The sequence below is a fragment of the Drosophila serrata genome, unplaced genomic scaffold (genome assembly GCF_035046125.1).
Source record: "Drosophila serrata isolate PLE 108 unplaced genomic scaffold, ASM3504612v1 contig_184, whole genome shotgun sequence".
NCBI classification, from domain to species: Eukaryota; Metazoa; Arthropoda; class Insecta; order Diptera; family Drosophilidae; genus Drosophila; species Drosophila serrata.
Window position 1 is genome coordinate 9,312,154 of NW_028257082.1, and position 24,718 is coordinate 9,336,871.

A 24,718-nucleotide genomic window follows, 5' to 3' on the forward strand; every position below is an offset into this window, starting at 1 on the left:
GACTGCGTCTCATATTTAATTCTACGACTTTTTAAGTATCTAAAACTCTGCCTAAGGCAGATTCTCAGATTCTAAAGACTCTTCTTTTTAATAAAGACATCGCATCGCGTTGCATCAGGCATTGATTGCCTCAATTAAAAACTGATCACTTCAATTGGCTGTCCGTTTGGTTTGTTTGTTTTTGCGCCTCCCTGATTTGCATTCGCTGATTTAAGATTTCCTGCTGCCACAGGCCGCAGAACATCGAAACTCGTAGCGGAAATGCAGCATAATTCTTGCTACTCCTCTGCCTTCCATGTTTTTATTTTTTTGTTGCAGATGATCAGTGTCAAGTTTTCGTCTGCTCCATCATTTTCAAGCACTTGACCACAAAACAATCACCAAGTGTCTGCCTCTTTCCACTTTATCGCCTTAGCTTTTTGCCAATGTTGTTGTGTTTTTCCTTCTGTAAGATCTTTAATTCTTTTTCTTTTTTGGCCCTTTGCCACGTCTTAACGTTTGAGGCATTCTTCTTCTCTTCTTCCGGCGCTCTGGCTCATTAGCATATATTTATGAGTTTGTTTTTGCCTGGCGAACAACAACTCCCAGCCGCCGAAAAGCCAAACCGAGCGAGAACGAAGCGCCTCCCTACGATCGTCGTGTGAGTGAGCGCTGTGCTCCAAGTTATTGTATCATGCTCCAAGTTTTCCATGATTTTCACATTTCATTCGTAAAAGCGCGGCCGTCGCGAGTGGTTGTGTCGCTCCCCCCTTTTGGCGTCACGCTCTCCTTCGTTATGGTTAATCCTTCGGAAAGCCATCGATCGCATTGACCTCCGGCCAAAATTTAGTGCTTTAAACAGTTCAAAACGCTCGCTTATTTCCGACTTGATTTATGGATTTGAATGGCGTAGTTAAATATATATAACATTTATTTCGGATATGAACCAGAAGAGCGTTATGCTCCAAAGCCGATGATCTATATGGAAGCCGGGGCCGTGTGTAAATGTCTGTGTGTTGTATGCTGCTTAATTGTTCGCTGGCGTTTAAATAAAAATAAGTGCGTTTAAATGTGCAAAACAAAGGACTGGCATTATTATACTATATATATTGGCGATCAGTGAGCGCGGCGCTGCTAATAAAGTGACATTTCAAGCACCATTTCAGGCCTATCTCGAGTGCTTTGTATCAATAAGGAAGAACTTAGGCAACAAACTGTGGCCGAGATAGAGGGAGAAATAGTAACTGAGAGCCAAAGTGGCCCAAACAACAAATGACTCGTAATGCAATGCCCAAGCAATTAATTAGTGCATAAACAGTTAAATTAACTGCCGGTGCAACACGCGCATTCACTTTTCTCACTCTCTATATATACTTACTACTATATATACTACATATCTCGAGAAATCGGGCTGGGGGAGTCGTCCATCGCTCGCAAAATGTAACTGCACACACACAAGAAGCCACAAATTATGACGCAAATTACCGAATTCGGTATATAGCGAACCCCGAGGAATAAAAATATTTGCAATTTATGCAACATTCGTCGCATCGCCTGGCTGTTGCAGCAACAAAAAGAGCGATTAGCTTTGAGTATTACAACAATACAGTCAGACAGCAAGAAAAAAATCACACAAAATCAAGGGGCACTTCTGTTGTCACCGTCAACGCATCGTTATGAGTGCCGCCGCCTCAGCAATTGGGTCTAATCGGCATTGTCGTTTGGCTTTAATTGTTTTGACCACCTTGTGGCTACTAATCGATGTAGATGCCACCGCCTCCGCTTCTGCCACTCGGCCAAAATCCGTCAACATCGAGCTACGACGCAAGAGGAGCTTACATTACAATGGCATTGAGGTGAGTCCCGATATCAATCAAAACTTGAACATGGCCATATGGCTTTGTAATTTTAATTGTCAATTCCAGCTGGGATTTTGATGTTGAGCGAAATGAGAAGTACATTATGTTAAATATTTATGACTAACAAAATGTACTTATTAAGAAGTGGACATTTTATGTTTCTACCCTTGGTGGATATTATAGTTTTAGTTAGAAGCTTTAAAATCGTCATTTCCGACCCTATAAACCATATATATTCTTGATCAGGATCTTTCTGGGTATGTAGGAGAAAAAAAAATGTTGGTAATGGTAAGAGGTTACATCGTTATAATTCTCAAAATGTTATAAAAATGTGAAAATTTTATAAAAATGTGATTTATTAACATAATAAAAACTAACAAAGAAAAGCTTTCCGGATTAAAATTAAAGCTTTTTTGGCTTAGTTATGCATATTTTAAATTTGGATTTTAAAGAAAAAATTGTCTTATATTTATTTCTTTATCATCTACGTATTAGTGTTTTTTAGGGGAAACATAAATCACTCTCAATTAACTATTTAACTTACAAATATTCTTATTTAATTCTTTTTAAATAGGATCATAGGATATATTTTACTTGTGCACTTCATGTCATGGAGGTGACTGCCATTATCAATCAATAGTTGTTCTTGGCCTCATTGTCGCGCGATATGTGATATATGTATCTTTGTGAGCTTACACTCAAACACACGATTGAAAATCTAATAAAATAAATCTATATAATGTAGATATTTATATTTCCCCATTTATTCTCCCAGGAAAATGATTGTATATATAAAAATCACCTAACAAAACCAATAAACAACATTGTCCGAGTGTAGACGTTCTTGAAAGTCATACGCTTAACCCATATAGCGAAAACAGGTGATCATCGTCCAGCCACACATCATGCTTCAGGTGACAATAAAGAAGCTAAAAAATCGCCCTGTAGACAGAACATGGACACGAAAAAAAAGAAAAACAAAATACATTGTCTCTGACTCAACTTGAGTTTTGCCGAGCTATGCAAAAAAATATATGTAGTTGAAGTTCCGGGGCAAAATCGGGGGTTATGTGTAGAACCGAGAGGCGTTGAATGACCTCTGTAGAATTGGGCGGCATGAAAAACGTTTTTCGTAATTTGAGACCGGCAACCTAATAAACATAAGCCAGTCGACTACAAGTCGAATTACACATGTCTTTCCCTTAAAATTACCCTTCCCGTTGTACCCCTTATATGTATGTTTATATATTTTTATTCCCTTGCAGGGTATTTTAATTTCAGTCAGAAGTTTGCAATGCGGTGGAGGAGGCACCTCCGACCATATAAAATATAAATATTCTTGATCGGCATCAACAGCCAAGTCGATCTAGCCATGTCCTTCTTTATTTATAACTTTTTTCTTACAATTTTCCGATTGTTCCTATGGCAGCATTTTTTTTTTTTTTTTTTTATATATATAGTCCACCGATTCGCCATGCTCCGACTTATATACTAGTAAAATTATATAAACGAATAACTACATAGTTTCATTCAAATAGCTTGCTCCTTGTTCCAAATCAAATCTCGCACATCTGTGCATATGATTCTCAACTGGTTCTAACATCCCCGGAACGAAGTGAGTTCTGCCGGCCTTGTCTCAGAAATGTGTTGTGTTACAAAAGTTGCAAGTCATTGTTTACCAGTGTTCAAATTTAGTAACTGATCATACATACTTACTGGTCTTAGATACTTGCTGGTCATAGATACTTAGTGATCATAGATACTTACTGTTCATAGTTATCTACTGATCATAGTTACTTAATGTTCGTTATACTTATCATAGTTACTTACTGTTCACAGTAACTTCCTTACTGATCCTCTACATTTAACAACCGTTTCTGTAACTTAATACGAAATTCTTAATAAAATATGGCTTTGAATCAAATTAAGAAAATTGTAAAGCTGTAAATATAATATGTATAGGTGAATGAAATGTAAGCAGGTATTACTTTATTTTTTTAACATAAATATATATAATTTAAATTGTATTAATTCCTAGCGCAGGGGTATATAAAGTTCGGCGTGCCGAAGTTAGGTGACTTTCTTGTTATAATTTAAATTTGAGCCTTGGCTGGCGTCGCAGCGTCTCTATAAGGAATGCATCTCATGATTACGTGGAATTGGAAAAGAATCTGTAGACCAGCTGGCGACTGCAGCTGTCTTAGAATTCTATCGGATTTTCAGCTGGGGAAGAACAGACTGGAGTCCAGTTTAGTGCTTTTTGTTGGCCAAGTTATTGACCCTTTAGAATCGTTGGCTCGGTTACGCTGTTGATTATGTGATTTCCAACCCACCCCCTCACTTATGGGTGCTCCTTTTAAATTGGCCCGAAGACAATTTTCTGTGATATAATTTCCACGTGTTTGTTTCTAGTTTTCGCTATTTTCCCCCCTTTTATTTTTCTTTCTGGCTCTTCTTTTATTTATTTTTTGATTTTTTGCGCTCATTGTGCCCACGGGTCACGCAAAATTTCATCACATAATCAGCGCCGCTCGGCGGCGGCGATTAGAGTGAGTATATCTCTATATATGCTTGCATTTTCCACTCTGCTTTTCTCCCCCCTTTTTCCAGCCTGGGTTTTTGTCACAGGTTATTGTTGCTGTTTGCTCGTGCTGTTTTCCGTGCTTTTCCGGGGCATTTCATGTTGATTTGGTCCTATTATGCTGTTGCCCTTGCAGCCAATTAGTGTCCATTTCATTGAGCATTGTTTGCCATTCGATAAAGTTCAGCTACAAAGTTTTGTAAGACCGGAGATCGGGAAATGCTATAGCTTTTGCAAAGGGCTACAAAGAGCTATATATTTGTACTTGGGAAAACATATTTGTTTTGTTTTTGAAGCACTTTAGTTGAGTCAATAATACAGGAATTATAAAACTACACTGGATAGGTTTGAATATTTAAAACAATATTTAACAACTAAAGCTTTAGGAAAATATATGTATTTTTTAAGTATATGTTTTATATCGCTAAATGGCACTTGAATCGTTAATTCAAGTTCATCATTTAAAGCTTCAAGTAATAAGGTTTATTTTGAGTTTATTTTCTTGGCTAAGGTCACTTATTCACATCTCTTAAAATTATTTAAAGTCTTAGCCACATATACCACCTATGAATCCATTTACACTCCAGAACTAAAGTCAAATTAAGCCCAAAACAATCTTTAGAATTTTAATTTAAACATTCCAAAGAGCTAAACGACCAGGCACGCCCCTTTTTTACACAAAAAACTTACAATGTTGGTAATAAACATCAGCCACAACGGCAATTTGTAACACCTTCTCCTCGCGAGAGGCGGAGTTTCAATCCGAAAAACCGAAACGCTCTTCACGCTTCGCCGGCTGCAAACGCGCTTTTCCACCAAATAAAAGCAAGCCAAAATAAAACCAAATGAAAACTGTTACAACAAATTAAATTAAATAATCGCGCAAATAGGCGCACACGCACCAGAGATATATGGTTCAGTCTGGAATATACATACTATATAGTTCAAATTGTGATGTTGCATCAACCTTACCACTGTTGACCCCGGCACCGTAGCAGCTGTTGTCTAATTGGGGTTTTCTTTCGAGGTACAAATTTTCCATTGTGTTTGAGTGAAAGTATTTTATATTTTTTTCTTACTTTTGAGGAAAATAACATTAAAAAAAACCCTTCTCCGTGGGTGCTCGCATCTGTTTTGGTCTGTTTAACGCTTTGCTGGCCATGTTACACTTTCCGCTTTGCATATTAAGCATCTATCTATCTCTGGTCTTTCTCTTTTCATATATATCACCCATTATCCCCGCTGCAGCTGGACGAGAATGCTCTACTGGGCGAGCTGAGGGAACACGAGAGGGCCCTGATCTTTGGCTCACGATCTGGGGAAGAGGGTAAGTGTTGGCCCGCCGGGCACTGGCTTGTAAAGATTCTTAACTTTGACCCATAAAACTAGATATAGAGGTACTGCACAGGGAAAAAGTCAAGTTAATTTTTTAATTTAAGAAGAGTTGAGTTGTAGTCTTTGAATATTATATATTTTCTTTACCAAGTATCCAATAGATACTATCAATGTAACCTAGCTGGCACATTTTCTCCCTGTGCAGGTTAAAGTCTTTTAGCCATGACCCATAATCAGAAATGCAACGTGTCATTAGGCTGGCAGTCCCCCCAAAAAAACATCAAAACTGCAATCAATGAATGTTAAACTTGAACTGTTAACTTGAAGGTGTTTTGGGGGGGAGGCAGAGAGGGTGTCGAGTTTTCCAGGTAGCGAAGGGGCGTGGAAATCTGTGCAGTTGTTCGCATTGATTCATGGCAGGCATTTATGTTGTTTGTTTACCTGGCAGCACTCAATTTTAAGCTCGTGCATTTGGCGCAGCAGGAGGAGAATCCACAGGAGGAGAATCCACAGGAGGAGAATCCAATAGAGGATCTAAAGGAGGGGAACCCCCCAAGACGACGTCAGCGCCGCAGCCTGCCAGCAGAACAACAAGGTAAATGAAAAATAGCTCAAGTGCCAATACCGAATCCACGTATTCGAATTTAAATCGAAATCCAGAGAGCGCGAAATCCACATCTGCCAGCAGCAGTTCGTGCTGCTCCAGTTGCGGTCATTATTATGCGCAAATGTTTAATTAATTCAAATGCATTCGACAGATGATGATGATGATGATGACTCCAAGGCAGTGGAGGCCAGGTTGCAGCTGCATCAGTCTCCCCAGCTGATCGACGACGCCTTCATCTTCATCCGGCGCACCGAAAATGGGACACAGTTTGTGGATCATTCGCCGCAGCTGCTGAAGCGCCTGGAGCAATGTTTCTACCGGAGTCCAGCGGCTGCTCTTGATCTCTGCGAGCCGGGCAGTGTGGTGAGTGCTGGTTTTTCCCTTATCCCCAACGATTAATGACATTGTTCACGCCTTGACTCCTCATAGCGTGGCGTGTTCCAGCAGAATGCCAGCGACTTTGTGATCCAACCGCTTCCCTCGCGCTTCGGCACCGGGACCCATGTGCTCTATGAGGCGCGGGTGGACAGGGGCGGCTCTGGTGGTGGGGTGTCGTCAAGGCGGATTAATGACGGGACACCGCCACCGTTAGACAGCCAGTTGCAGTTCGAGCCCGATGCGGAGGAGTTCAACGAACCGAGGAGGCGTCTGCGGGCCCAGTCGCCGCTGAGATTGCGCTTTCAGCCACGACATCATCATACGCATCATAATCATCACCACTCGCAGCCTAGGCATCGGAGGAGGACGAGACGCTACATAGGGAATCCACCGCGCTCCCGTTGGTCAGATATTCCGGATGAGCTCTTCATTGAAACGGCCATCTTCGTGGACAGCGATCTCTATGAGCATATGCAACGCAATTTTCCCACCGATACGGACGGCAAGGTGATCAGCTTTGTCATGGCCATGATCAATGGAGTGCAGCTTCTCTATCACCATCCCACGCTGGGTCGTCGCATCAATTTTGTCCTAAAACGCCTGGAAATTTGGAAACCGAGGGAACCACAGGGACTGTCTCGCTCGAGGGACGTGGACAAATACCTGAACACCTTCTGCAAGTGGCAGGAGAAAATGAATCCCTACTCCGATGCCGATCCCTTGCATTACGATCATGCCCTGGTCCTCACCGGCATGGATCTGGTGACCTTCGAAAATGGCAAGGCCAATAGCCAAGTGGTGGGCATGGCCACAGTGAATGGCATGTGCACCTCGATATACTCCTGCACGATCAACGAGGCCAAGCACTTTGAGAGCGTCTTTGTGGTGGCCCACGAAATTGGACACAAGTAAGGAATGGATGATTTCGGAAGAAGTTCATATTAACAATTGCATCATTTTCAGCTTGGGAATGAGGCACGATGCCAAGGAGATTAGCTGTGATCCCACCATGCACATCATGTCCCCCAAACTGGGCAGTGGCAAGGTCACTTGGTCCAAGTGCTCAAGGACTTATCTGGAGGATTTTCTACTGTAAGTATTATGAAGGAAATATTAGGCTAATATAAGTATTAAACTTTTTACAGGGACCCTCAGGCGGAGTGCCTCTTCGATCGTGGCCAGTTTGTGGCCAATTTGGATCACTCTGCCGGTGGGATACTGCCGGGAGAACGCTTCAATGCTAATCAGCAATGCATGCTACGTTTTGGCAAGGACTTTAAGCAGGCCAGCAGCCAAAACAAGATGGAGATTTGTCGGGATCTGCACTGCCGGCAGGATGGATTACCCTGGACCTCGCATCCAGCGCTGGAGGGCACTGAGTGTGGCGATAATATGGTAGGTCATGGTTGTTTCCAAGTTGTAAGATATTATACTTAGCTTCTCTTCTTTAGTGGTGTCGCGGTGGTACCTGCGAAGCTCGTTCACGCAAATCCTGGACACACGAGAACGTGGCTGAGCCCACGCATGAGAAGATCATCCGGCATGATTCCAACAGGATACCATCCCTGCTGCATGAATACAATCCAATGGGTAATGAGCTGCCAGGATCACCGTCGAACTGGGGCGAATGGAGCGAGCCGAGTGCCTGTGAGTCGGGCTGCTTGTACGGCCAGTCGCATCGCCTCCTGGAGGGTAGCACTGGCTTGAGGACCTTTAACCGCAGTTGCTTGAATTACCCGGCTCGCTGCATGGGACGTGATCTGCGATTTGTGACCTGTCCCTCGGCCCAGTGCCACAAGGTGCCACTCCAGACGATCGGTGACTTTGCCACCAAGGTGTGTCTGCAGGCTAGGAAATCTGATCCGGAGCTCACCGGCGAGGGTCAGCAGCTGAGCACCACGCTGGAGGAGTCGTGCAAGATCTTCTGCCGCACTAGGAGCAATGGCACCAAGTCGCGCAGGTGGATCTTTCCCGATGGCACTTCCTGCCGATCGAAGCAACATAAACCTGAGGATATTACCTATTGCATTGCCGGACGTTGTGAGCGCTTCTCCTGTGACAATTCCACCACGAATTTCTTCAAGATGGACAATGATTTCTGCGAAAGAAAGTCTGGGCGTCCGGTAAGGGATTCCTCGGATCAGGAGAGCCGGCAGGAGACCACCAACAAGCGATATGCAGAGCGGCAACAGGGTATCACACCAAGGAGTCCTTATGAGAATGGTAAGGAGGCTTTAAAGGAGGTACGGAATATGCGTTACAACTCTTTCCCCTAATCCCACAGAGGTGGCAAAGGGCATTCCCCGCGGCAACCACATCAGTGCTCCACCTGCGCCCTACAAACGGAGGCCCTACCCGAAACCCTATCCTCCAGAAATCTCCCGACCGCCGCCGCCTGCCTCCGCCTCGCTGATCGCCATCGATCGGAGTTCTTCCCCCGAGTCCGAGTGGGTGGTGCATCCGGGTTGCCACTCCAACTGTATGACCGACTCGAAGGGCGTCCAGGGAGTCACATCCCGGCTGACGGGTGTGGAGAGCATCCGGCTATGCTCATACCGGGTCCAGCCCTGCGAACGCCTCCAGACGGCGACAGAGTTCGCTGAGCAGACCTGCGCTCGGTACCGATCCAAGGTGCGTGGCTTATCAGGACGCGGAGCGCAGATCTGGCCCAGCATCGATGAGCCGGATCGTAGCTGCCGGGTGGGTTGTCAGGATGAGTATATTAAGTATCGTTACTACCTGGTGAATGGCCGGAATGGACAGTTTCCGCTGGGCACGCGCTGTTCGCAGGTGGGCAAGCGATATTGCGTATACGGCAGGTGTCTGGAGTTTGGTGATGATGATCTGCCCTTGGAGAAGACCCACATTAGCTTGGGTCGCTTAAGGTCACGAAGGAGACGGAGCATGGCCTTTAATGAATTAGTAAACATAACGCAAAACCTTGAAGAAACACATTTAGGTGAGTTTCTTGAATATATTGCAGTATTATATACACTTTTATTAATTCTGTGTACTCCTTAGATATCTCTGATGTAAACAACGAATTAACCCAACCCATACACGTCTCCGCAGACGAACTGAGTAGCAACAGCCAATAGCCCATTAGCTTCCTGGCCACAATTCCCTTAGTCGATTAAGTTCTAAGTTCTAGATTAAGTTCAAGGCTGCCCCGAAAAAGAAAAACTGCCTGAGAAATATACATAAACGATACAATCTTAATGGATATAATTTCGAGACAGTATTTTTATATATTATTTTCCGGATATATTAGATATTTATATAAATTTCTGGGTCTTAATTAAATCATCTTTTTTGGGAGGAATCATTAAACCCCCACGAATATCCATAACTCTTATTAGTTAGTCAATTTCTTTGGCCGTTTCTTGAGAAAATTGCCAATTAAATTAGTTGCAAAAACCGACTGACAGTTAATGATAGTAAAATTGAAAATTCCTTGACTGGTAAGAGAAACTCCTCACATTTATTTTTCAACATTGGCTACACACTCGTGGTGGTCCTGCGCCCATTACTAATATTTCTGTGTGGGTTTTCCTTCCTTTATTTTTTTTTTGGCGTTCGCATGCAAGCGATGGCAGCAATTACCAATACTCGATACCGAAAAAAGGGTAACAGCAATCGCCCAAACATTCGCCCACAAACACAGAGGTCCTGGGCCGTTGGTGTGCGTGAAGGAAAAAATTAGATAAAACACCTACAAAACGCTGAATATGCCACAGTCTGCAAGGAAAGCGCGCGTCGTGCAAATCGAAACGAAACGAACAACAAAGTCCCGAAAAAAAACGGATATAACGGAGCAAAAAAGGAAAAGCTGAAAGCGGAAAGCGACGGCAAATCGGAAAGTCGGAAACGTCGGCAAAGTAGTGAAGTGTATGCAAGCAAGGCTGTGATTTGTGACTCAAGTGTGGAGTGTAGAGTTCTAACAAACAGCAGGGTCAAGACATATCCTTCCGGTCACGTCCTGTCAAGTTCAATGCACCTGCACCCAAAGGGTGCACTAAGTGGAAAATGGCAAAGCCCCAAAGCATATGAATAATTCATAAATCGTTTCTAAGTTGCCTAATTGGAGACAAATATGTAAAAAAAAAACCTGACCACTTTTAACCTCAGACTAAGTGGCACTGACATTTTTATGCCTCCTTCGGGTACAATTAAAATTTAGGTCAACTCGAGTCCTAATTTTGGGGGGACGGCAGGAGTTGCGAAAAAACCTTGGGAGTCACTCACGCAGCTCCCTGGGGAAACTGTGTCAAGTTGGTCTTTAAATTTTGACCACACGCAAGTGCGTACGACGGGGGTCAAGCCATTACTCATCCATCGGGAAGCACGTGCTGTCTTTGTACCGTCAGGACCTTGGGGCAGGACCCTTTGACCTGTTCCTTCATACAAATTTCCATACTCTTCCCTGCCCCCAATTCGATAAAATGCCCATTTCGAAGTCGAAAAATCGATTCACAGCTAATTGGTTTGTTTTCAACGCGATTCTGCTCGCTTTTCCACTAGTTTTTCCTAGTTTTTGGGCACCTGTCCTGCAAGCAGGCCATGTTCTGTCCACCAGAAACAAGCCGAGTGCATTAGATGTCGTGGCCAATTGTAAAATAAATAAATAAAACATAAAAATCACATGTGTGAGGCCAAGCAGCGGTGACTCTCGGAACGCCCCCAAGCCGGGTTCTATTTTTTGTTGTTCCATTTTTCCTATGGTTTTCCCCAACCGTTACCCGCGAGCCGATTTCCCGCATTTCCCATTGAGTATGCACACACGCAAGGACCTGACCAGTTGACCAGTTGAGAAATTGACCAGTTGAGCAGCTGACCTGGTGCAGTTGTCAGTCAGTTCAGACGTCGTTGAACTTGCCAGGACAACGGTTGAGCCCAGCGCTTCAGCTTTTGAAATTTTCATAAACGTGGTTCCCATTCAGAAAGGATTTTCCAGTGCCAAGTGAACAAAGCTAGCCTTATGGATCGCGACTGGGGCGATGTGCAGAGCCGCGGACTCTAAAAGTTTCCCCGAAAAACCATAAAGGAATTTCAAGGAGTAAATAACAGGAATAGAGATGCCGCCGAAACGTCGAAGAAGGTTCCAGGGACTCTACTACCATTCATCGCCGCCAAAAGGTGAGTGTTCTTTCTATATGCATACATATTCATATATTCATTCATCCTAATTGAGGGAAATTGTGGTGACAACACGCCAAGGGAAATATGTAGCTGTGGGCTCTCCTTAAATTTTTTTATTTCGTTGGCCAAAATTTGCATATTGCGTGCCGTTAAGGGTGTCAGCTCAACAAGTTACAATGTGAGGGGAGCTCCGATCCCGGGAGTTGTGGTGCGATTGCCACATTAAGTGGCAAACACTAATGCGCCATTTCCGTGGCAATTTCGAGCGCTTTTTATTGCCACTCAAATCGTCGTGTGTGAGTCTGAGTGTGTGGCATGGAATGGAATGGAAATTTAATGATTCACCTCGGCCACCTAATTTACATGTCACTACCTCAACGGCTTTCGTCCTGCGGCGGCCACTAAGTAGGTCCTGCCACCACAAATTCCTCAAGGTGTGAGACCCAAGAATAGCTTTTGTGAAGACCTTGACACATAAGGTAGGTGTGGGTGTCAAAAGGTCTCAGAAAAAAGTGTAAATGGGAACTATTTCCATATGTCAGAGGGGAATTTCCCGAGGAGAAGTTGAGGTGATATACCCCACCTGGAGTATTGTGGCGAAACTTGCCAGTATGCTGGGAATGGGAATGGAAATTCTTGTTACATATTTATATATATCCAAAGGAATTTTCTGTGGCGGAAGTTTTACAATAAGCGATAATTTCTTTACCAAAGTTGGAGTATTTAATGGAGAAACCTGAAATATATTTTAATAATTAAGAAGAATTTAAGAAGAAAAGTTTTTCTGTATAAGATGGAATATATTTCTTAGAAAGAATAAGTTTCTAGTAAAAAATACGTAAGGCCTAACATATTTATTATATAATATGCTTTAGTGCAAGTGTATAATAAAATCTACTAAATAACGACTTAATAATAGGTCAGTATAAATTTCGGGTATTATAATTTTAGTCAAAAGCATTTAGCGCACTAAAGGAATCATTTCCAACGCAATAAATCATATATATTTTTGATCAGCATCAAAAACTAAATCAATCTAGACACAGCTGAAAAAAATATGTTCAAAAATTTATAAAAATTGTAATATTTTAAATTTTTAAATTGATTATGCAGATTAATTTAACTTAAAACCTTAAAATTAATGTATTTTTTTCCTTAATTATGATAGATTTCATAGTCGGCCTTTTGGCCAATTGCAAACTGAAAACTACGTTTTTCCGAAGTAAGCTTCATTTCCTGCTTAAGCATAATATACCTAATAATACTTATTCATAATTCTTTAACATAATCTTAATTTCTATATTGGTTTAAGCATTTTATACTACTCTTCCCCAAAGAAGTACCCTTTATTAATTATCATACCTATTTCTCAAATAAAAATAACCTAAAGTGCAGTAAAATGTTTATAAGTGTCAATCGCAAAACCTAAAAGAGTGCTATAAAAATGGCTAAAAAATGCTTCCCCATGGAATGCTAATCAAGTTCGAAATCAGCCAAATGAAAATTCCATTTCCACATATTTGTTTTGGCTAGGAACTCTAATGAAAACGTTGACTTTCGGCTTTATATAACACACACCCACACTGCTAAGGGTTATTTATTCATGTCAGAAGTTGGAAGACCGCGAACAGGACGCAATTATTCCTTCTGCCCTCGGTCGCTCTCCTTTGCCGCTGCTTCTGACCACAACACAGACCCGAATTCAACACCTTTCGATTTCGACTTGGCCAAGAATTAGTTTGCCAACGCGGCTCAAGCTGGCCAGACGCAAGAATAACTGGCATTAGGAAACGAAATTGTGACAGAGCAAAGCAATCAAGGAAAGTGAGGTAGCTCCAAGCAGGCGATGTATTTACTAGCTCTCTCTAAAATCAAATCTATAGTCACAACTTCATATATATTTCTATAGTCTATATATATAATTTCTGTAAATCTGGTTATATTGCAGTCATGCCGATGAATGGACAGGCAGGCGGACAAAATGGACGCAAACGCCGTGATAATGAAGGTGCGTATTACAAAATTCTGAATGGGGCGGCATCTTTGCTGCAGTTCCTCCTCCAACCTGGGGAGCTCCAGCTGTTCCTTTCCCAAATGCTGCACTAAATGATTCAGTAGTGGGCGGCGATCTAAGGTAACTTTTTAGCCTTCTGTGGATACAAGTTTAGCACCGTCGACGACCTTGAAGCATTTCAAGTTGGCGAAAAAAGTTTCGCCGGCGGAAATTGTCTCAAGTTTCCACTAATGCCACTTTAAGCGAAAGGGCCCGGAGTCACAGAACTTGAACATTCATTGCATTTTATTTTCGTTTTAATTTAGTTTTCAGTTCTTGTGCTTCTTGGGGCTTCTTGGCTTCACTTTCCTTTTTTTCGGCAAATTGCATGCAAACACGAACGAGGGCGCGAATGAAATGGAAATCGCAATAAGTTTAGGGGATTGAAATCCGAACTGGGAATCGGGTCTGGGATCAGGGGTGGGGCTGGCTCGAAATTAATTTGCACATTTTCAATTTCCCATTTTGTCGGCTAATAGATTTCTCGGTGAAGCTATCCACCATTCGGATCTGGATGCACGAGAAGGACATCGGCAAGCTCACTCGCATTTTGTGGGCGGGCCAAGGGAATCGGCTCAGCCAACAGGCCAGCAACAATGGGCGGGTGAAGCGCTTCCTGGCCGCCGTTCCCCATGTCATGGTAAGGAGAAACCCCTTTTCCCTTTGCCCAGCAGAAGGAAGTTTCATTTTCCCCCCACCCACTCATAGAATGCCATCAAGGATCTGCACCAGGCTGTCATAGATAACAATCTGGAGAATGTGCAGTCACATTTGGAGCCACCGGTACCTAGTGCCTTGGTCACCTGCAAGGATGGCAACGGTCTCAATGTGATTCACAAGGCCGCTGGCCTCGGGCACACCAAGATCCTAGAGTATCTGGTGGGCATTTGGCCGGAGGGTGCCCACGAGACGGACATCACGGGCAAGACGCCGCTCCACTGGGCCGCCAGTGCCAAGAACAACATGCGATGCTACACCCTGCTCACCCAAGCGGGCTGCGATGAGGAGGCCGTCGACTATGTGAGTAGGGAGTCTTCAGGAAACTTTTGGGTTTGAGTATCTCTTTGCGCTTCCTTGTTCTTGTATCATTTATAACCGACCTTTGTCAAGCTCAGAAGCCTTGACCAGTTTCTTGGCAGGCATATGTTAGTGCAAGTAATAATATACCACATCTATTATTAAGGTATAGTTAGCTGACCTCTAAATACATATTTACACATAACAAATAACCTCCTTGCCCAAAGGGCTACTATTAGTCCTTTTTGTTTAGGAACCTAAGGAATATCTCTTACTTTACTCTATTAGAAAGAGTTTTCGGTAGCTTCTCTTACCTAAAAATCGATGGGGGAGCGAGTGAGTGTACTTGGGCAGCAATTAAAATGATTCATTGCGGCAATTTCAGAAAATGAAGACACCTTCGTACTATCGCCACAAACCGCACGAAATCGAGCGAGCCTTCCTGGTTTATGTGCCGGATGCGCCGCGTGTCTCCCCCGACAGCGTCACCGATTGGGAGGCCCTGAGTGATGAGACTGGTGGTGACAGTATCGCGGGTGGCGATTCCAGTTCCAAGGTGACTATGCGGTTGGGTTTGGGGATTCCCTCCACCTTAATTGCTGCTCTGTATATACCCCTAGAAATTGGACATGAAGATGGCGCCGGTAGGAAATGGTCGAAAGTCTCTGGACGACAGCCTTGAGAACGCCTCGGAGCTGGACACCAACGATGGGTAAGTTGGTGGGGGTGCTTCTAGGATCCTAGGGAGAAGCTTCATGGGTCTTAGACCCGAGACTTGGCTTAAGTTTGGCTGCCGCCTGCGCTTCTGCCTCTTTTTTGAGTTGTGTGTATTTTTTGGTGGTGTTTGGTTTTTTTTGTTCTTTTTGGGTGGCATGGCTTTTTGAGAGAGAATCTTTTGCATTTTGAAATCGCAGTACGAGTGCCAATGAGGATGACGATCTGTCCAAGGCGGATGCGGAGCCGGAAGTTGAGGCCATTGCATCGCCATTGCAGCGGCGACCGGAAACGCCGGGCACCTTCAACACAATCAATGGTAACGGCAATGGCGATCACGATAATGATGACAGCAGCGAGGCCGAGGTAAGTCCTGCTGCCTTGTTGCTTTACTACCCTACCCTCTCCCCCAAAAACATTCTTATTTGCTTTCGATGGTTTAGCTTTGGCTTTTGCTTGCACCCTTCTGTAGGAGGCTTTCAGTGTTTTGCATAAATTAACGAATTAATTAAATAATGAAATTGCTTTTTCGGTGGTTTGGAGACTCTGTGAAAGTAAGCCATTGTCGGCTCCAGCTTTTCCCCCCATCTCTCTGTCTCTCGCTCGGCACTGTGCGCTTTTTGTTAAGAAATCCCTTCTATACCCTGCTGTATATAGGCTGAGATCGAAGGAACGTAGAAAGAAACTGTTGAAACACTTTTGAAAAGCAATCAGTCGACAATTGTTTACTTTTACAGAATATTGCAAGAGCTATAAGCGGAGACGAAGGCGAAGGCGATGAGAATGGAGGCGGAGATGCAGCGATCCTGGAGAATGGCAACAATAACGAATCCGAAGAGGAGAAGGAGGAGTCTCAAGCTGAGGAGGATGAGTTGCCAGCGGCGACCGAGGGCATTGAGGACATAGAGCAACCCGAAGAGTCGGCTACAGAGAGTGAGCTAGAAGGAAACAAAAAGACTGAAGTGGAACTGGAACCGGAAGAGGAGCTAGAACAGGCTGCTCAGAAGAAGCCCGCAGAGGGTCAGGAGGAGGAGGAACCCGAGGAACCAGGGGATGGGGCTATCGAAAGCAATGATGTGGAGATCCGTAACGAGGACGATAAAGAGAATGAAATCGATAACGATGAGCACGAGAACGAGAACGATGACGATGATGAGGTACAGATGGGCGTGCTCTAAGTGTCCTCGAGCCGTGTTTTGTAGTTTGTTCACGTTTTGTATGTGCCGTACGCTCAATACCATTTTATTTCCTCGTCAATGTGAACCTGTAACATGAGAAACTAATTTAATGAAAAAACCTTCAAAATCAAACGCAAATCCTATATATATATTTATATATATCTCAATTTCAATCAACTGCAGCCGCAGGCACCCGAAAATTCCATTCATATCAATTTGTTTAAACACTGCAAGAGCCACAGCAAAGAGCAACTTACTTCAGCCGCAACGAAACTTTAGTAATCAACTTCAACTTCAAGCAAAAAGTCCGCTTAGATAGCGAACTATCAAAATCCTACGTATATACATATATATAGATTTATAATTTGTAAAGCAAGTGTGTTACATGTTCTGCTCTCTAACAATATCTATATAGCCGTAGCAATTATAGTAACCAATTAAATAATGGAATGCAAAACCTGTGCAACTTGTGTCTATCTCTCTGCCTTATCGTTTTTTTGTTCATTCTATTGCACCCCGGAATCCGTGTGTTTTCTTATCCATATCCGTATCCGTTTCCGTATCCGCATCCGTATCCTTTTCCCTTTCAGTTTCAGTTCTCTCTGTGTGTGTGTGTGTTTGCGTTATTATTATTGTTGCCTTAGATCGAACCAATGCCAGTGTCTGCCCCCAATTTGTGCTTATCGATTGGCTAAAATCAGCAGCTGTTTACCCGCAGATAGGCTTTATAATAATGCACTCCGACCGGCATGTATTTTCACTTTCCCTTCTGGTCTCTGACATTTCCAACTGGGACAGAGACAGCGACGGCGACGGAAACGGCAACGGCAAACGGAGCCTGAGGTCGAGTCGGGTTCGGAGCTCGGTCCTCAACTGTCAGTGGCGGCATCCAGTTGTCGGTGGATGCGAATGGGAACTGAACATGCAAACGTCAGAAAACAGTTGCAGGCATTAGATATGTGATATTTGATATATACTACAGTTCCATATATCTAAATATATACTAAGTAGGCGAAGTGCGCTGCAGTCCCTAGAGCGATTTGTTAGGGATAATCAAGTGCAGTGCCTGGTGGGCGGTGTTCATTTTTATGGCAGTTGCACCAACTATTTTCAATGAAGGCAGGCGTATGCGTAATATCGCTTACACGCCACGTGGGCCATCAAACAAGTTAATTGCCTAGAGTCCTTGGTAGACCTAACAATTAAAGTAAATGTATGGCTATTTTCCCATTAAATTAAGTGTTTAATTTGTCGAGTATCCTGTAACAGCAGAGCTGGCATTGTCACCTGTAGCTGCACCAGAATTAGTCCTCTTGTAAAAAGTAATCTGTTATCCTATTTCATGTATCTATGTATGTGACTCTGCACCTTGTAGCCATGTGTCTGGCGCACTGTCTCATCATTAAAGTCATAATTGTTAAGCGTTGCAATAAATCCATACAGGATGTAATAGCTTCGGACAGCAAGGAGGGCAAGCCGCTGGCGGAGGGAGGAGCAGCTGAGCCGCCGGAGGAGGACGGTAGTGAGTCCCTGACATCAGCCATGGCCATCGAGGGTTTCGTGCAGGGAGCACCCGAGGATTATACAGTTCAGTCTCAAACTGCAATTGATGAAGTATACAATGCTATCCCTTTTCTATCTGTCACATCACCCTGTCTCTCTCTCTTTCTATCTCTCTGTTGCTGGCTCACCTGGCTTGATTTTGATTTTCGCACCTGACTTGACTCACTCATTAATGCAGACCATCGAGTTTTATGATGATAATTAACAAAACCCCAAGGATCTCACCCTTAATGCTTTTAATGATGCACTCAAAAGTCACGTCTGGGTGTGTCCACATCTTGTCACCTCATCTGAGATGTTGTTTCCATATCATTCGCAGGATACGCGCATCCAGCGTATCGTCGAGTCCGGCGACCTGGAGCAGCTGGCCGAGATCGTGCTGAATGGCGACGGGGGACGCCTGATGGGCCTGAAGTCGCCGGAGCCGGAAATACAGGCCTTTCTCAACAACGTGCCCAGCTATATGGTGAGTGAACCACAAGCCAGGAAGGAAGTTGGGAAGGTAGAGCCACTTTCTGGCCCACTAATTATGGCATGCATCATATATACATTTCCCGTTCGACAGGAGAAAATCCATCGCGTGCACGACGCGGCACGTGACGGCGGCCTGCTGGCACTGCAGCAGGCTCTGGATCGCCGGAAGTTTGCCATTGCAAAGGACGACATATCGCCCAACGGCTCCACGGCCCTGCACGTGGCCGTGCTCTTTGGCCACACGGGTAGGTGTTGCCATCGCCAGTTCTGGATTTCTATATTTATATATATGATTGCCCTTTCGCAGACATCGTTCGGTACTTGGCCTCCCGTTTCCCGGAGACCATGACGATTACGGATAATGACGGGCGCACGCCGCTTCATTACGCAGCCACAATTAAGGACAATGGTCACTTTTACAACATGCTTCTGCAGTTGGGTGCCAATCCCAAATCGTTGGACAAGGTAAGTGGAGTGTCAGGACACGCAATTACCAGCAGGTAAAAAAATAACAGATTGAGGAATTTAAAGTTATTATAGAATGTCTGAAGCTTCCTGCGTTAAAGGATAATGCTACTAAAGTAGGTTCACCATATTATATATAACATGTAAAATCAAAAGTATTTATTTATTTACTTTATGTTATAAAGTAAAACAAAAAAAATATATAAAATTGTATTCAAAGGTTTATGTTGCGATTGAACATTTTAAATCAAATATATTTATTTATTTACTTTATGTTATAAAGTAAAACAAAAAAATATATAAAATTATATTTAAAGGTGTATTTTGCGATTGAACATTTTAAGTTCCTCTTTTCCTTTCTTTATTATATATTTTTGTTACATCTAGTTTTTCTCTGAGTGCCTCCAATTATTCATTCTCTAAATTTCCCAATTTAAGGTATATAATAGAGCAAGAATAATGGCATTTCCTTATTAAAAAAGAAGGCATTCACTCATGAATAGAAGCTTCTCGTACTTCTAGTAGTTTTGAGAAATTAGCCAGCTGTTTCAGCATTTTAAATGACAAACGAAAATTGTTTTTAAATTACTTACTAAAACCCAAACCCGCCTTTCAATATGGGCCAAGGCTCTGCTAGCCACTGCCAGCAGTCTTGACTTTCAAATGTCTATTGCTGTGGCTGATGGGAATCGATAGGCCATAAATATGTGATTAGACAGAAAATGAATAAAAATAACAAGATATTTAAAATTCAATAACCAAACACACGCAGCTGGGCCACTCGGCCGAGTTTTACCTGGACAGGGACAAGGCGAAAAACATACTCAACTACACCGAGCTGCTCAACATTTTCGGGGCCGAGGAACTGGAGAACCAGTTGCTCAACGACCAGGGTAAGGGGCGTGAGGCCACCTGCAGCTGTTCCAGCTTGACCGCTTCGCCCATCCATCAATCCATTCATTCAACCAATCATCCCTCCATTGGTCACCCATCCAAGCCCTTCATTCGGGACACCCGATCCAAGCTTTAGTGGCGTTTTTGTTTTCACACTTGCTTTCGCTGGCCACCACACACGACGCCGACGAACCCACACACACGCGTGGCGAAGGTAAACCGAAATAATTAAGTACATTTGTTTGCCAAGTCAAACACATCCGGCAGGGAGGGGGGGAGGTAGGGTTGTGGCCCGGGAGGGAGCTCGGTGGCTCTAGGGCTAGAAAAACTCCGCTCTGTTTCGCCGAGGGCTAGTTGAACTCAGTCAGTCATCGATTTTCGGTCGCACCGTGCAGCACACGTCCTACTCGGCGTATACGTGATACGGTTGCTTCGAGTCCAGCACTGCGTATACGTGATAAAAATAAAAACAAAAACAGAAGAAGAAATGGAGGGAAATCGCAATGAATTTTTCAATGAAATCATTAGCAATATCGATGACATATTCGGTACGTAAGCTGCACATATCCGGCCAAGCACCTGCGCCTTTTTTCTTGAGCACCAGCAGCACCAGACATCCTTGAATCCTCTCATCCGTTTCTATGTCATTTGGGGTCGGTGTTTTGTATCTGTGTTCTTGTCAACGCTTTGGTGGTCTGCGCCTGTTGTGTGTTTGTGTGCATAAACTGATAATCCAAATCGAAAATTGCCAACCAAATGCTGCTACGGAATGCAGTTCCCGACGACCTGCACAGTGCTCGACGGGAGCTGCAGGATGGCGAGATATCCAGGACCTTGGAGCGTTGCTACAGCGTCATTTCGGAGTCGGGCAAGCTGCTGAGTGGCACCACGGCCTCGGCTCTGGCGCACCGGAAACCGCTGAGTGCCTCCTCGCTGCAGCTATCGGTGACCAGCTACCTGAGCCGCTTCCTCAAGCGCGGGGTCTATGAGAAGATAAAGCGTCGTCAGACACGACTCGATCACAATCTCTTCGATGTCCTGTGGCCCGCCATGCGGAAGACGTCGAAGGCACGCCATTTGGAGGAGGATATTAACTGCGGAATTATTGCACCAGATTTCGATGTGTTTGTGGTGTTCCAGGAGTTCTTGGTGCCGCTGCTAAAGGACATGCATTGCCTAAGCATCGATGCTGATTTTAAGCCCCAACCCCGATTGGCTTACTTCCCCATGGACAATGGCGAAAGACTAAATACGGCGGCTTTTGTGTTTGACGACGAGTCCCTGCTGGTCACCCGCTGTCTGGTGGAGGCCTCAAGGAACTTGGATCAACTGGAGCTGCCATTGAACCTCACAATTGGCCAGCTAGAGCAGGCGGAACGCCTGATGATGGGCAAGATATTTACGACGAACTTTGCGGATGCCATAGGAGAAACTGACTCGGGAAACTACTACACCCTGACTGAGCTCCTTGAGGCTGACTCGGAGGTGGCCATGATGCTGAGCAGCCTGGGTCTAATGATACCTCTGCTGGACACCAAGGATCTGGTGCAGGCTGCCGAGTCCACGGCTTTCAATGGAGCCCTGTGGCCCTATGGCCGGGGAGTGTTTGTTAATTCGGCCCACAACTTGGCCGTGTGGCTGAATTGCCAGGAGCACTTGCGGGTGATCTCCACCACAAGCAGCAAAGATCCAGCGGATATGGGCGCTGCCTACACGAGAGTGGGCCGTGCCATAAGCTACCTGGAGACGCAGCTGCACTTCAAGGAGAGCTACCTGCTGGGATATCTGCAGTCGAGGCCCAGCTACTTGGGCACTGGCCTCAAGATGACCGCCATCGTGAAGCTGCCAAATCTTATGAAGGAGATGGATAACCTAAGGCACCTGTGCTCCGTCCGGGGATTGAGTATGGTGACCAATCGTCTCTCGAAGCTCACCGTGCGCCTTGTAAATATGCAAAGCATGGGCGTGGTGGAGTACGTGCTGTTCCAGGACTACTGCACGGCAGTCACGAACATCCTGTCGCTGGAAAAGGACATGTCACTGACCAACTCCAAGCACATTGCCACCATGCTGGTGAAGATCTTCAGGCGCAAGAAGAACAGCATCGTGGACCGCAACTAAGAGCAGGGCCCTAGAGCGAAATTCCTGTATATATGAAATCAACAACCTCAGCCCTAAACCCTAAGTCCCAATTTTATATATCTAAACTAAACTCGTGTTCTCATCCCAATTCTCCTCCGCTCATGCTGCGCTTAAACTCAATCCGCAATCGTAAGTGCCGCTTTGAGTTACACCTATCTAGTCGTATCCGTATCCGTAACCGTGTCCGTATGAGTGTCTTGTCCCCAGGACTGTGATCTCGTCACGATTTCAATATGATTTGCCAAGTCTCTTGAGTTCCACCGGCATCGGCATCCTCATCTTCGTTTGTTTACTCCTTCCTTACCCCGGCCCCTTCCTTCTCCCTCTCAAGGAAACGCTTCTCCTCTCGCTTTGTGTACATAGATTTTTGGGACTCGACCCATTGAGTGTGCCTCAAAATAATCCTCGCCTTCTGGAGTGACTAATTCAGCTTGTCTTCCTCGCAGGTCAGGCGCAGCCGGTAAGCTTTCAGGCCAATCCCATCTTCAAGACGGAGCAGGGCAAATATCTGGCTGATTGTGAGTATCTTTTGAGTACAAATCACTTTTAAAACTAATCTTTAATTTCCTTTAGCTCTCGCTGATCCTCTGATCAAGGCCCTTACCGAAATAGCCAACAAGCGACCCCGTGATCCGGTGGCCTATTTGACCAACTACCTCCAGCACTTCATGGGTGAGCGCAAACCAATGACCGAGGTCCAGGTTCACTCGGGAAGCAGCAAGGCCAGCACGAACTCCACCTCCACCCTGGCTATGGCCAAATCGAAAACCACTAGAAATGGTCCTGGTCCAACCAATGCAGACCTCATCGAGCTGGACGCTCGCTCCATGGTGGAGGAGGAGGATGCCGAGGGCGCCTTGGCGGTGCAGCACTTGGAGGAGCGCGATGAACATGGCCAGAGCATGCTGCACTTTGCCTGCGCCAGATCCCATCGACGGGGAGCTCTTTACACACTCATCGAGGAGTCGGGCATTGATATCACCTACCGAGATGAGCTATATCGAACAGCAAGGGATGTCTCGCTGCAGGCCAATCAGCCCAACAATGCGGCAGAGATCGATCGCTATATTCTAGCTCAGGCCGTTATTGGTAAGCTTAACTACCTATATCCTTCTATGGCTTACTTTCTATTGTTTTCTTACATCCCCAGGCGACGTGGAACCCTTTGAGCAACTCGCCCTCCAAGGCTACGATCACATCCTGGACGTGGAGGACGAAAGTGGTCAGTCCATTATCGATGTGGTTCAATCCCGACAGAACGACGCCCTCTCCGAGTTCCTGGGCAAGCTACGAGGCTTGGAGGAGACCCGCGAGGAACTGCATCAGATGATCAGGGACAACAATATGGAGCGTGTGATGGAACTGACAGCTGTTGCCAATGCCAAGTGGTTAATCAAGACCAAGAACTACTATGGTAGGAATATATTTTTTATAAGAGCTTTCTCTGATGATAGCTAACCTTCTCTTTCAGGTCGAACCGCCCTGCACATAGCGGTGCTCAAGGAGTCCGAGGAAATGGTGCAGCATCTGGTGAAGATCTGCCCCGAAACGTTGAAGATCACCGATAATGTAAGTAATTGGATTATCACTGATACCTCTGGGGCCTCCTAATCCAGCTTATCCATCAAATCCCCGCCAGCTGGAGCGCACAGTCCTGCACTATGCCATGGGCACCAATGCTTTGGAGAGCGTTAGCCGGATTCTAATTCAGAATGGAGCCAAGCGCACGGCCAAGGATCTAAAGGGAAGACAGCCAAGCTATTACTTTATCAATAAGGCGGATATACTGCGTCTGCAGGAGGAGGAGGAGGAGAGCCGCTGAGGCACACAGTGAAGCAAATATATGTTAAGTCTAGAGAACTCTAAGTCGTTATATAGTCCAATAAAGTACAAGTATATAGAGAGGTTGGGAGAGAGAAAGCTAATGCCGATAAGCCGCTCGTGCCTGGCGCCCTGATTGATTCGACCACTTTCGCTATCAGTGGAGTGACTTCACACACATTGACTCTCGAAAGGTTCTGGTTTTCGGTCTGGTTCTGGCAGTCTGGTGAAAGGGAATGGGAGTCAAAGTGGGGGTTCCGGCGCAAGTTCTGGGCCAGCGATAAGATTAAGCACCTTAAGCCCCTGGCGCTGATTAGCATGACTTTGATGGACAATAGCCGCCATGGGGAGCATCGGTGACGTCCTCAAAAGATTTAAGGCCGTCTGAAGGGGCCTTTCCCTTTCTATCGCTATCGCATCCGGATTACAAGCGCCAGGAGGCGGTCGCAATCCTCTGACACTATCACTTCTCCGCTTGTCCGGTTGCCCGTTCATGAGAATTGTTATCGGTTCGGCTTT

The 24,718-nt window shown here is 44.8% G+C and overlaps 2 protein-coding genes across 7 annotated transcripts; both read left to right on the forward strand.

The window, feature by feature from the left end:
• The first annotated feature begins 298 nt into the window (after positions 1-298).
• On the forward strand, positions 299-9,958 carry stl (ADAMTS metallopeptidase stall). Its single transcript, XM_086829030.1, has 10 exons — positions 299-1,835; positions 5,668-5,746; positions 6,203-6,349; positions 6,513-6,724; positions 6,791-7,647; positions 7,703-7,831; positions 7,885-8,134; positions 8,191-8,962; positions 9,024-9,698; positions 9,761-9,958. Exons 1-10 carry the CDS (start codon positions 1,656-1,658, stop codon positions 9,835-9,837), a joined length of 3,378 nt encoding a protein of 1,125 aa, XP_086685156.1. The 5' UTR covers positions 299-1,655; the 3' UTR covers positions 9,838-9,958.
• A 1,639-nt stretch (positions 9,959-11,597) lies between these two features.
• LOC110180216 (arginine kinase) lies at positions 11,598-24,283 on the forward strand. Of its 6 annotated transcripts, XM_086829028.1 has the most exons (18): positions 11,598-11,875; positions 13,827-13,886; positions 14,411-14,571; positions 14,640-14,951; positions 15,334-15,504; positions 15,569-15,660; positions 15,863-16,028; positions 16,400-16,819; positions 18,284-18,454; positions 18,723-18,869; positions 18,969-19,122; positions 19,185-19,342; positions 20,115-20,235; positions 22,825-22,896; positions 22,952-23,467; positions 23,529-23,792; positions 23,850-23,947; positions 24,018-24,279. In XM_086829028.1, the coding sequence occupies exons 1-18, from the start codon at positions 11,815-11,817 to the stop codon at positions 24,198-24,200; spliced, it is 3,327 nt and encodes a 1,108-aa protein (XP_086685154.1). In that variant the 5' UTR covers positions 11,598-11,814; the 3' UTR covers positions 24,201-24,279. The 6 variants fall into 6 exon arrangements, with proteins under 6 accessions (XP_086685154.1, XP_086685152.1, XP_086685150.1 ...); XM_086829026.1 differs by lacking the exons at positions 11,598-11,875; positions 13,827-13,886; positions 14,411-14,571; ... (3 more) ...; positions 15,863-16,028; positions 16,400-16,819 and having other exon boundaries at positions 18,068-18,427; positions 24,018-24,283; XM_086829024.1 differs by lacking the exons at positions 11,598-11,875; positions 13,827-13,886; positions 14,411-14,571; ... (8 more) ...; positions 23,850-23,947; positions 24,018-24,279 and adding an exon at positions 21,012-22,507 and having other exon boundaries at positions 18,068-18,454.
• The last annotated feature ends 435 nt before the right edge of the window (positions 24,284-24,718 follow it).

What these genes read in the sequence shown, in the direction of transcription:
- LOC110180216 (XM_086829028.1), top strand. Translation starts at nt 11,815, where the DNA reads ATGCCGCCGAAACGTCGAAGAAGGTTCCAGGGACTCTACTACCATTCA. An exon ending in CCATTCATCGCCGCCAAAAG is followed by an intron (nt 11,876 to 13,826) that starts GTGAGTGTTCTT and finishes GTTATATTGCAG; the next exon opens with TCATGCCGATGAATGGACAG. An exon ending in CCAGTTGCTCAACGACCAGG is followed by an intron (nt 20,236 to 22,824) that starts GTAAGGGGCGTG and finishes TCTTCCTCGCAG; the next exon opens with GTCAGGCGCAGCCGGTAAGC.
- stl (XM_086829030.1), top strand. Translation starts at nt 1,656, where the DNA reads ATGAGTGCCGCCGCCTCAGCAATTGGGTCTAATCGGCATTGTCGTTTG. An exon ending in CCTGCCAGCAGAACAACAAG is followed by an intron (nt 6,350 to 6,512) that starts GTAAATGAAAAA and finishes TGCATTCGACAG; the next exon opens with ATGATGATGATGATGATGAC. An exon ending in TCTGCGAGCCGGGCAGTGTG is followed by an intron (nt 6,725 to 6,790) that starts GTGAGTGCTGGT and finishes GACTCCTCATAG; the next exon opens with CGTGGCGTGTTCCAGCAGAA.